Source organism: Polyodon spathula, chromosome 18 (assembly GCF_017654505.1).
Source record: "Polyodon spathula isolate WHYD16114869_AA chromosome 18, ASM1765450v1, whole genome shotgun sequence".
In the NCBI taxonomy this organism is placed as follows: Eukaryota; Metazoa; Chordata; class Actinopteri; order Acipenseriformes; family Polyodontidae; genus Polyodon; species Polyodon spathula.
Window position 1 is genome coordinate 9,863,104 of NC_054551.1, and position 11,497 is coordinate 9,874,600.

Here is an 11,497-nt window from a genome sequence, read left to right on the forward strand (position 1 = left end):
GTAGTCAGAACATTGCTAAGTTTCCTAATACCTGCTTGTGTTGAGGGTGTTCTCTGGTTTGTAAACCATTAAACTTGTTTAGTCAAATTTGCTTGTCCTACTGAGTCTCTGTCTTATTGAGTTTGAATTACAAAACTTTCATCACATATCACATCCCCCACCAGCAGAGGATGAATGCCTGCTGGTATCACTTCCCCCACCATCACGAGGAGAGGAGCTGGAGCTGCCTCTGCCTCCATCACCATCAGGGGGAGAGGAGCAGGAGCTGCCTCTCCCTGCACCAGAAGGACCAGGAATAGATGCTGGCGGTTCTCAGCAGCCCTTCCATAGGCTGCTGAGGGAAGCACGGGGAGTTACCGCCCGGCCACAGTGGCGGAGAATAGGGCCAACAACTGCACCCCAGCTTGTCCTGACCCCCTCTCTCGCTTCTCCCAATGATGCCAGCCGTTCCGCATCGCCTGGGGTTGCCATCCGCTCCTCATCGCCTGGGGTTGCCAGCCACTCCGCATTGCCTGGGGTTGCCAGCCGCTCTGCATCACCTTGGGTTACTGGAACTGCTTCGCCAGGGGTTGTAGTCAGCTCTTCTTGGCCGCAGGGGTCAGTGTGGCCGGATCCCCACCAGAGGGAGCTGCCGGCTATGAAAAAGGGGGGAGAGGTCATTAGAACGCCTTTCCCAGCAGCAATTTCTCTGCAGTTCTGGGGGCCGGAGCCCCACCAGAGGGAGCTGCTGGCTATAAAGGGGGGAGCGATCAGGAGGCAACCTTCCCCCGCAGCAGTTTCGCTGCCGGAGATCTTGGGGGGGTTGTCTTGAGACCATCAACCCCAGTAGCTTTTCCGCTGCTGGACTTGCCCTGGCTGAAGGAGTCAGTCTGGGAGCTGTCAGCACATCTGTTGACAGCCGGCACCATTGGCAGCATTTCCGCTGCCAGAGGTACAGCGGGAGGAGAGATTCGCCCCACTGTCAGCATGTCTGCTGACAGCATGTCCAGTAGCAGCCTGGCTACTGGCAACATTGCCGCCCATCAACCACTTAAAGTCCCTGTTATTGGCCTAGGACTTTAAGCTAGACTTTGGGGATTTTAAGGGGGGTGGTGGCCATTGAGGCCATGTGTGCTTTGCACAAGGGGGGGGGTATATGTGGCAAAGTTCCCGCCCCTGTGTGTATTTTGTGTTGTATGTTGTGTGTTAATGTTGGTGTATAGTCATTGGTACACAGGATATAAACTGGTCTGTGTAACACAAGTGTTTAAAATGTATATTTGTATTTAGGCATGAGGATTGCACAGCACTTCACGTGCAAGTAAAAAGTAATAATATGTGAGCATGGGGAATTGCACTTTATTAATTCACGTGCGGTTGTACTGCGACTCCAACTGAATGATTGATTAGCAATCGAGTCTCGGTACAGCTGCATGAAAGCTGCATGTCTGTCTGTATGGTCTGTTTTATTTTGGCGACGAGTGCCGTGTCCTGTGTCTTGTTTTTAATTTGCATCCTTTTATTTTCTGTTTGTTTAAATTATTAAATGCTGAGCAGTACCAATCGCTCAGCTCCACCCAACTCCACCTCTCTGTCATTTATTTCCACTTGCAACCCACCCCCCCCGCTGACGTGGGAAAGGAGGCTAGAGCACGCGTCCTCCAAAACGTGCTCCTGCCAATATGTCATTTTTCGAACTGCGGATCCACAGCGAGGCCACCAGGTTTTCTCGGCTTTTTCCGGAGAAAAACGACTAGAGACCTGTTCTTTTTGATGACGGACTGGAAAGGGAAAATTGTAATGTCGGACCTGGTCTGACATAGGACCGCAAAGGGTTCAGGTTCTCGATCCTCTATTTATGTATGGAGACCACTCTTTCATAGGTCGGATCCCCCAAGAGATGGGGACCCCTTGTGTATGTCGGGTCCCCCAAGAGACGCGGACCCCTTTTCTATGTTTTCAATCTTTACTAACTCGATGTCCCTGAGGGTGCCATGAGCCAGGCCTTGGAAGTTGCTTCACCACGACGAGGTCTGGCCTAACTGTGGCGGTGACTTCATCTAAAGAAACAGTCAAATTATTTACTACATTTTCTTACAAGCACAAATCAATATTAACTGGTAACAGACAGATCCTTAATAATATTGATAATGTACTACTTCAGCATCATGTACAAACATGAATGCCTGTCATTGTAAGCTAATACTGTAATTTTGCACTTTATCATTCCTCGTCCCCCAGGTTATGCCTTCTGTTGCTCTATTGATTGTTACCCACTTTGAAATGTCACACCTTACCTGGAAAACATTAAGAATATTAATATGCAGTTGTATACGTCATGCTGTATGTATGCCTGTACTTTCAGTACAACACTGATGAAAAAGCATAATATAGAAACGCCACTGAGACAAATAAATTGAAGCTTTGGACAGACTTTTACTTAAACTAGAACCAAATAAATACACACGTACATGATATTTTTTTCGGTATGTTTGTTACAAGTTCAATACACAATATTATACAGATACATAATGCAATTGTATACAGTGATTAATTAACAGTATACATTACAAACATACAGAATATTTTCATTTAACACAAGTTTGATTCAAAGTTCCCCACCTGCACTGATGAAACCAGCGTCAATAAACTCTGATTATAAAAATAGTAACACAAATAGTAATATAAATATAATCCACGACAAGACACAGCACCACTACGCAGCTGAATAATCTTTACATTTAAAAGCCAAATACTTTACATTATCAAAATAATTTTGTATAATCTGTACATAGTCACAAAACCAAAGCATTAGCTTGATACTACACAGATACGAGCTGTAGCACACTTACCAGTACACAAAGTCTATATGAATGTTTCATAATCTAGTGCCACTAGCAAAAAGTTCACTAAACTCTTGTTCCTAAAGCAAATTCACAACAACAAAAACACATTTTAATTACGGCACAGCCACACTTCTAGTAAAGTGCCAAATATGAAAAAAGAAAAAAAAAAGAAAATAAAAAAAAACTGTAACAAAGATAACTACAATTGTGGCTTGCTAAAATTGACAGAAAAATATCAATCTACACAGTTTTTGTTAATCGTCTATTGTATGATTTATTGTACAATGATGTCATGAAAAAATAATCCTGTAGTATGCTGTAGTAAGGACATATTCCATTCCAACAAAAGGGCTATGTCAGCATTATGTCCTTGTTTGCAGAAAGGGCTCCTATAGTGTATGCGCATAAGCTAAAAATAAAGGACAATGAACATGCTGCACTGTTGCATGAGACTCATAAGCAAGTCTGAGTTATTTTTACTGGTCTTTCCTACTATTTCCTTTAAGTGAAACCACTTAGCACACGATCAAGGACAGTATGTATTAGTTTGATATTGAAAGCCTCTAACATTGTTTGCATATAATGTCTAACTAACTAGCAGCTGTATTGATACTACAAGGAAAATGTAAGTGTCCTTTAATGAATATTTTAATTAACCTAAAGCTTGTGTGTCTGTATGCTCAACAATTAACCAGTATCACCTTTGGAAAATTGAATGGCTTAATCAATCAAGTGAAACTGAGCTACTTTTACACAGTCACCTTATCATTTCTTTAACCAAGCAGTTTATAATGTTATCTTCAGTTCAGCTTGCCCGGTAAGCAAGATCTATTATGCAACTATCTGGACTGGAAAACAACACAGATGCTGTAATTATCCTGTCTGTGAAAGGCAGGACTGTAGGTTTTTGACTATACAGTAAGTCTTTCTTAGTATTACATAAAAATAAAGACTTCTAGTTGAAACTTTTGTCATTGAATATATATATATATATATATATATATATATATATATATATATACACACACACACACACACACACACACACACACACACACACACACACACACTACATCAAAGTACTTAAATATAATAGTTAAAGCAAAGCAGAAAATAACTCCATGCTGGTGTGCCACAAAACCATAGCTGTTCATTCCTTGCAAAAAGGACTGGACGTATGAAATTGTTACATGCATTTAAACACATTTTTTTTTTTTTTTTTTTTTTGGAAATGCATTCACTGTCACAGACACAGGGTAGAGCAATATGAGGAGTTTCTGCTATTTACAAACCTTCTTGTGTAAGAATTCAAAGAGACCATAGATCTGAGTAGCAATTTATGTTTTATCAATCATATTATTGTGTCAGGAGGAATACAACATTTTAGTCACTATGACAGGCAGTGGCTGCTGAGCACAGCACCTGGGTTATAATCTTAATATGACATTCAATCTTGCTAGTCACCAAGGTAAAATGAAGGACTAGGGTACTACTAACATTTGGGGTACTACTGCATTTTAAAATTATTGCATGTATTTGAAGATGGGACAACAGTCTATTCGGGGATACAAAGCTATTTAGTAAGTAATAGATTTGAGTTGGGCAAAAGCAGCCACCACTAACCTCTTTGAAAAAAGTATCAATAAAACATATACTGTTTGTAATGAAACTAGACTATTCCATATGAGCTGTCAAATCTGCTATTGTGGCTGGTGTAAGATGTGAATCAGATAACTAGTTTGGCACTGGAATATTCTTCTTAGGCAATCAGGACTTGATGAGAGTAAAAGGTCACAAAACTCAGCTCTTCTCACAGCTATTTTGTAAGATGTAGCCATTCAGTCATTGAACTGAATCATTAAATTAAGATGACTTAGTTTAGAATTTGGTCTGTCAACTTAATTCCACATGAATCATTCTATGATCTATACACCTTTCTAAAAGTCCTGTTTTTTTAAGTATTGTTAGTGTCATAAAGAATCTAGAACTTCCTTCATATCTGACTTGTCTGCATGTGGCCATTGAAGTCGTTGTTTTTTGTGGTTAAAATCAATTCCTGAAAGGCTACTCTATCTGTCCTTTGTGTGTTGGTCTCACCGTCTTCAATACCATTCCCTTTGCGAAAGCACAGCACTTTTCGAAAGCTTTGTTTGAAATTGTCAGACAGAAAACCATATAGGATGGGGTTGGCGCAGCTATTGGCATAAGAAACGACCACCACGAAGGAATACACTCCGATCTGGAGTGGTTCTTCTGGCAAGATGATAATCAGGTTAATAATATTCAGGATGTAGAAAGGTAGCCAGCAACATACGAACACCACCACGATAATGATCACCATTTTGGTGACTTTTCTTTCAGACTTTCTTCGCTTTGTCGACCCAACTCTTAAACCAGATGATTTGAGTTTGACCACAATCAGAATGTAGCACAGGGAAATCACCAGCAAAGGTATGAAAAACCCTATAACTGATGTGTAAATTATAAAAGCAGTGGACCAAACTGATGTTGGTTCCGGCCAGCTGATGTTGCAAGTCTGTATACTTTCTTGGACGTCAGCAAATATGATCACTGGTAGCACAACTATGAAGGACAGTATCCAGACAGTTGCGTTGATCATCTTGGCTATTCTGGGCCGACGCCACTTGGTGGACTTGATGGGATGTACCACAGCCAGATAACGGTCAATGCTCATCACAGTCAAGCAGAAGATACTGGTAAACTGGTTGATGCTATCCACAGTCATGACAAGTCTACAGAGGAAGGATCCAAAAGGCCAATAGGATAGGGCATTGTGTGTGGCAAGGAAAGGTAATCCCAGCATAAAAAGCTCATCGGCCACTGCTAAGTTTAGAATGTAAATGTTAGTAACCGTTTTCATTTTGGTATACCGAAGGACCACATAGATGGCCAAAGTGTTTCCGCCAAGTCCGATCACAAACACTATGGAATAAATTATAGGGATGATGATAGCGCTTATACCCTGTACGGGCAGGCCTTGCGTTGTTTCATTGTGTGTTAAGTTCTCAACAGTAGATTGGTTGATTTCTCTTAAGCTGACATCCCAAGCAGGAACTGTAAAGACATCCATGGTGTCCACAGTGTTCTCAGGGCTCCCAGATGAAAACGTGAAGGATTACAAATCCTAGAACGACAATAAGAGACTGAAATCAACATTTTATTTTTTCTTCAACCCCCAACAAAGTAAGCAACCTGCAACATGCACAAATACTACAACTGGCTGTGACTTTACACTCATTTAATTCCAAATGTGTTAAATTGTTCAACACATTTAAACATATAGGGGGTTTATTTAATGATATAAATATGACAGATCTTAATACCACCCCTCTTTAATTCTTTATTAATTTGGATAGGGTTTTCCCACAATGTTGACAACAACCGAAAAATACAGCATTACACATCTCCACGTGTTTCTACAGTTGTTTCAATAACGTACCTGTAATTTTTCTTTTCACTGTTAACATCCTAACAAAGTTTTACACATGAATTTAAAGCCTCTTTAAAGCTCTTTTGAAAATGTCCGGTCTAGTGCACTGGGGTTTGAGATGTGTCCTCTAAATCCTTGTAGCGATTAAAAAAAAATAAATAAAAAAAAAAAAAAAAAAAAGGATCGAAATTGTTGTGTTACCTGTTTGACAATGTGGGTAATAATCTTTACAATATCAGTGCACTAGAGTGGACATTTTGAAAAGCGCTTTGAAACAGGCTTTAAAGTTTTAAGTATAAAAAGTTGCCAGGATATTAACAATGCAAAAAAAAAAAAACAAAAAAAAAAACCAGGTACGTTATTTAAACAGTTGTAGCAGCACGTGTGGTGTTATAATTTTCAGAACCCTGCTACTCTTTAATATTGCCACTCTAATTCTTTATTAATCCGGGTAGGGTTTCCCACACCCCATATTATATTTTCTCTATTTTATTAAAGTATGTTTGAGATATTATATAAAATAAGGTGCAGATACATTTGCATGAAATCCATCAAACATCTTGTTGTGGTTTAACCTAGCGGAGTACAGATCAATGAAGTGAACCCCAAAACAGCTTAGCTTTCATCTTTCACCTTTGCTATTGTAAATCAGCACAGTAATTTTGCAGTTTACACTAATGCACGCAGCCATCATAAGCAATCAATTAATCATAAACTCTTGGAACATTAAGAAACTAAGTGAAGTACATTTTTTGGTAAGAAGGCATTATACTTATATGATTATATGAAGCATTTAAATTTCAGATTTTCAGCAAGCTTTACCATGTAGGTTTCACTTGCTTTACTGTTGTAAACATGTTTTGGGGTTGTTTGAAGAGCCTTGATTGTGGTTGTCACATCGTCTGGTGATTTTGTGCCATTCATGCAGGATGTAAATGGGGGCTTGTTTTTTTAGCTTCACCTTACATGGGGGCCCACGTCACAGAAAAGGACAGTTTTGCAGAGACAGACTGCACTTCAAATTCATTTCCCACCTTTCCGAATGTAATATTGAGACATGGAAATGTTGCCAAACAGGGTATTCTGCTAAATAACAATCTTTTTTGTACAATATTGTAGCTGGGTATGCTACACACAAAATCCTAAATGCAAACGATAATGTGGAGAGGCTAAAGTCACAGAGGCAATGTTTTTTTTGTTTTTTTTTCCTCCAGAAATTAAATGTCTGTGTTGTTTATTTCTGATTTACTATTTGTTTTTCCTTTTTTTCTGAAAATGACCTATTACAAATCACCTTAAAAACCTTAAAACAATACTGTACCAAAACAATATACAATGGATCATTCCTTTTTTTTGGGGGGGGGGGGGGGGTTGGGCCCTGTTTTGTGCAAATAAATGTGTTTATGTGAGTGATCACTGAGGCAAGCAAACACGGTGCTGTTATTACAACAACAAACAGGGTCAGCTGGGTTGTATAGTAAACAAACATAAACATTAAGCCATATTACCATAATAGTTAAACCACCAAATCTGATCTTTTCAACTTTCCAAAGTTAAGCAAGGTTGAGCCAGATATTTGGATGAATGAGCTCCAAGGAAAACCAGGTGCTGCAGTTTATGATGTGAATCTGAACACCAACTCCTGCCTCGGGCTAGACTTACTGATAAACAAGATACTGCTAAACCCTACACTGTGCCCTATGGCTTTGGTCACTCAGTTTTACATTTATTATACTTATAAATAACTCTTCAGTACCACCTGCAGATGTGCTTTGTAGAATGAAGTTATAGGGGCTATCAGAAAAGTACTAATTTTTAAATAAACCTTTAGAGTGCAATATACGTACGTGTATTGCTGTTTTTGTAAACATCTGAACGCTCATTAATACAAACAATTGCTATGTTCCCCAGCTGTTCGGATGAATGGGCTAGCTTTTCCATTTTTATAGCTTCTTAATTAGTGATTGCAAAAAGGGAACTACAACCTGCATTCCACATGGTCCTAGTGTCCCACCAACTACAAGTTCATCAACATCCTATCAAAATTCCACGGGGGGGGGCTGAGCCCCTTTTTAAAATTCCGACGGGGCCTGGGGACCCCGAGCCCCTATGTAGTCGGCACCTATGGCTGGCGCACTAAGTTTGCATCACTGCTTATATAATGCCCTGCTGGTTAGGCTGGGTGTTTAATCAATTTAGCACTGCATTGGAACAAAAACCAACAGACACGGTGTGCCGCCAGGAACAGGGTTGGGAAACAGTGTTGTAGACAATTGGTTACAAATTATTGTAGTGAGTTAGGTACATAATTTATTTAAAAATAAATAAGTCTCTAGTCGCCCACCCAGGACGCCTGCGGTTTATATCTTTGAAATTATATATATATATATATATATATATATCTATATACTATATAAATATATATATATATATATATATATATACATAATATTATATATATATACATACACACACACACACACGCACACACACACACACACACACACACACCTTATGAGTTCTGCATCAGGTAGAACCCAAATTCCCTTGACAATGATCGACAGTCACACAATGTGTCAAAAATATAAAACAAGATTTTATTTAAGAATAAAAAGGGTGCACAACTAATCTAATATTACAGCATGGAAAAATGATTGGTTAGAGATCTTCATGAATAGTATATAGTTCACTGATTTCTTAGTCCAAAGATTACAATAACTACAATATTATTAGCATACATGGCTAAAATACTAATATTAATTATGGTTAATCACACAAAGTGTCTATTTTGCATTAGTATTTTCAATACTCGTTTCTCGTTGTAATCAATCATATTTCATATCAAAATGCACAAGAATTCATTCAACTTCCAATTCAGAACGGAATCCAAATTCCAATAACTAATATAAATTCAAATGAGTTTTACCTTGTTAATTTAGTTTAGACGTGATCTACCAAACTGACAATATGTTATTAATCTCAATTGATTCTATATTCAAATTAACTCCAAAATGGGGCAACGTTTATTTGGAAACTCCTTTGAGTTACACATTTTTAACAATCAAAATACATTTCTTGCACACTCCAAAACAGGAAGTTGTGGGACATATTCCCTGAATATGATAATAATACATGTATTGAAAATATAACTGGATTAATTAATTAAACCGTGTGCCCTTCTGAAACAGGGCAAACTGCTGTGTCGTGAGAAGAGGTTTTTTTTTTTTTTGCAGACATTCTGAACTATGTGACCTACTGAATGAGGTGACCAGGGCTAGGTGACACCTGGACTGGATTAGGCTGAAAGGACAGCTGAATTATGTATAGATAATTCACACATGCAACAACAATCGTTTTGACGCAAGGAAGACATAAACTATTGATGTCCCAGTGGAAAAGGACATTAAAACATCAAAGGACTTGGAGTTTAAAGAGGCAAGATACACAAATGATCTCATGAAAGTGGCTATTTAGCAGAGTGAAAAGACTATAAATATCCAAGCAAAATTAAACATTTTGCACTCCACATCGAATGCTAACCAAGGTGCTGTCACTCTGCTAAGCAGACTCTGACTAAGTGCAAGTGAGTCAACTACCACAAGCAACGAGACTGAGGCCCGGCTGGAGGACTGCCGAAAAACTTACAGCGACTGTTATCAGACAAACGAGTCTGGGTCTGCTGTACACCTAAAACTACAGTATCTAAAAGAAACTGTGCCCTGCTACCTGCTTAGCTAAAAGACTCAGCGAAGAGGACAGAGCGAACGGGCACTGTTGTGGATCCTATACAAAGGACTGAAGACTTTGTTGCAGCTGTTTGTTTATTCTATCGAGAATTGAAAGCTTTGTTGTCGAGTTTGATCCAATGTGGAATTGAAGACTTTGTTGCCGAGAAGACAGCCTTTTGTACTGGACATTTCAACAGACTGAGTTTCCAAAACAGTAGAGTAAAAGTCTAAGCTTCAAAGAATTGTTGAGTATAATTCCAGTTGCATTTTCCTTTCATGTAACTAAATTAATTAATTGTAACACATTCACATAGAATTGAACTGTTAATTATTTAGTTTGCACACTCTGCTTGTGAAATAACTTTTAGTGAAACTTGATGAAATAACTATAAGTAATCTACCTCATATTGTTGTATGAAGATTTTCTTTAAAAGTAAACTTGCCATATCCTTAATCTATACACCATTAATAAGCGTATTGTGTTATATTCTAAGATTGTCTGCATCATTTCAGTTTAGGCTGTGTGTGTATGTGGGTGTGTATGTGTGTGAGCAAGTTACTAGCTACATCACAGCTTGCTTGGGCTGATGAAGTTGCTGCTTTGTGTGTGAGGAGATAGGTGGTGTCATATTTCAATCGCTCTGCTGGCCAGCATGAATGCAGTGAGAGTTGTTGACTTTTGTTTGGTGCTTGGAGACTAAGAGATTTACTTTTTGACTTTTTTGATTTCTGGTTAGTGTTTGTGTACTTAATAAAATAATACTATTGATTAAACATTCCTTGTGTATGCGTGTGAATGTGTGTTCATAGTAAATCCTACATCTTTACACATCAATTTTATCTTAGACTTGTCCTAAGATTTCCAACTGGAATGGGTTCTGTTGATAAGACAGAACTCATTGTTCAAAGAATGCGTTACAATTGAAAAGTTATGTAGGTTCCTGTTGCAATTCTTCTGTATGGCTAAGGGACCTTCCAGAGGCACAGCTGCTGGCTAGTTGCTTAATTTCGTTTTTGTTATTGATTTCAAGAAGCAAAATAAAAGAGAGATGGATCTTTGTTGTGTCCTGTTTCCTGGTTCAGTCTCTCACAGTGCAGAGAGAGCCTCTTCAGAGCTAATTTCAGCCTTCTCACGATGTGATTTTGGCCATATCTGATTCTATTCCAACTTCAGACCAGCGATTCAGAACAGATGTCAGATACTTTTATAACCACATTTCTAGAACCACTTTTAGACCCACTTCTCTGACCTCTTTCGGGCACTTTTTCACCATCAACCCATTTCTTTTTCAGTCAGCTTCCTAACCACAGACCTTGTTCCAGTCTTTTTAAATTATATTTGGATAGTTGAATTCATGGGTGTGTTTAATGTCATGTAGCATGCTTAAACACTGGTTCATTCGTCTCTGGCCACTCCTTGGCCTTGCCCACAGCTCATGATTGACAGTTCGCTCAAATTTCCTTTGTCTTGTCAAGTGTGATTGACACTCTTA

The 11,497-nt window shown here is 38.8% G+C and overlaps 1 protein-coding gene across 1 annotated transcript; it reads right to left on the bottom strand.

Annotated features, from left to right (window-relative positions):
- Positions 1 to 3,870: 3,870 nt before the first annotated feature.
- LOC121330591 (somatostatin receptor type 5-like) lies at positions 3,871 to 6,366 on the bottom strand. The gene has a single exon (XM_041277218.1). It carries the CDS (start codon positions 5,914 to 5,916, stop codon positions 4,819 to 4,821), a length of 1,098 nt encoding a protein of 365 aa, XP_041133152.1. The 5' UTR covers positions 5,917 to 6,366; the 3' UTR covers positions 3,871 to 4,818.
- Between the last annotated feature and the right edge of the window lie 5,131 nt (positions 6,367 to 11,497).

What these genes read in the sequence shown, in the direction of transcription:
- LOC121330591 (XM_041277218.1), bottom strand. Translation starts at nt 5,916, where the DNA reads ATGGATGTCTTTACAGTTCCTGCTTGGGATGTCAGCTTAAGAGAAATC.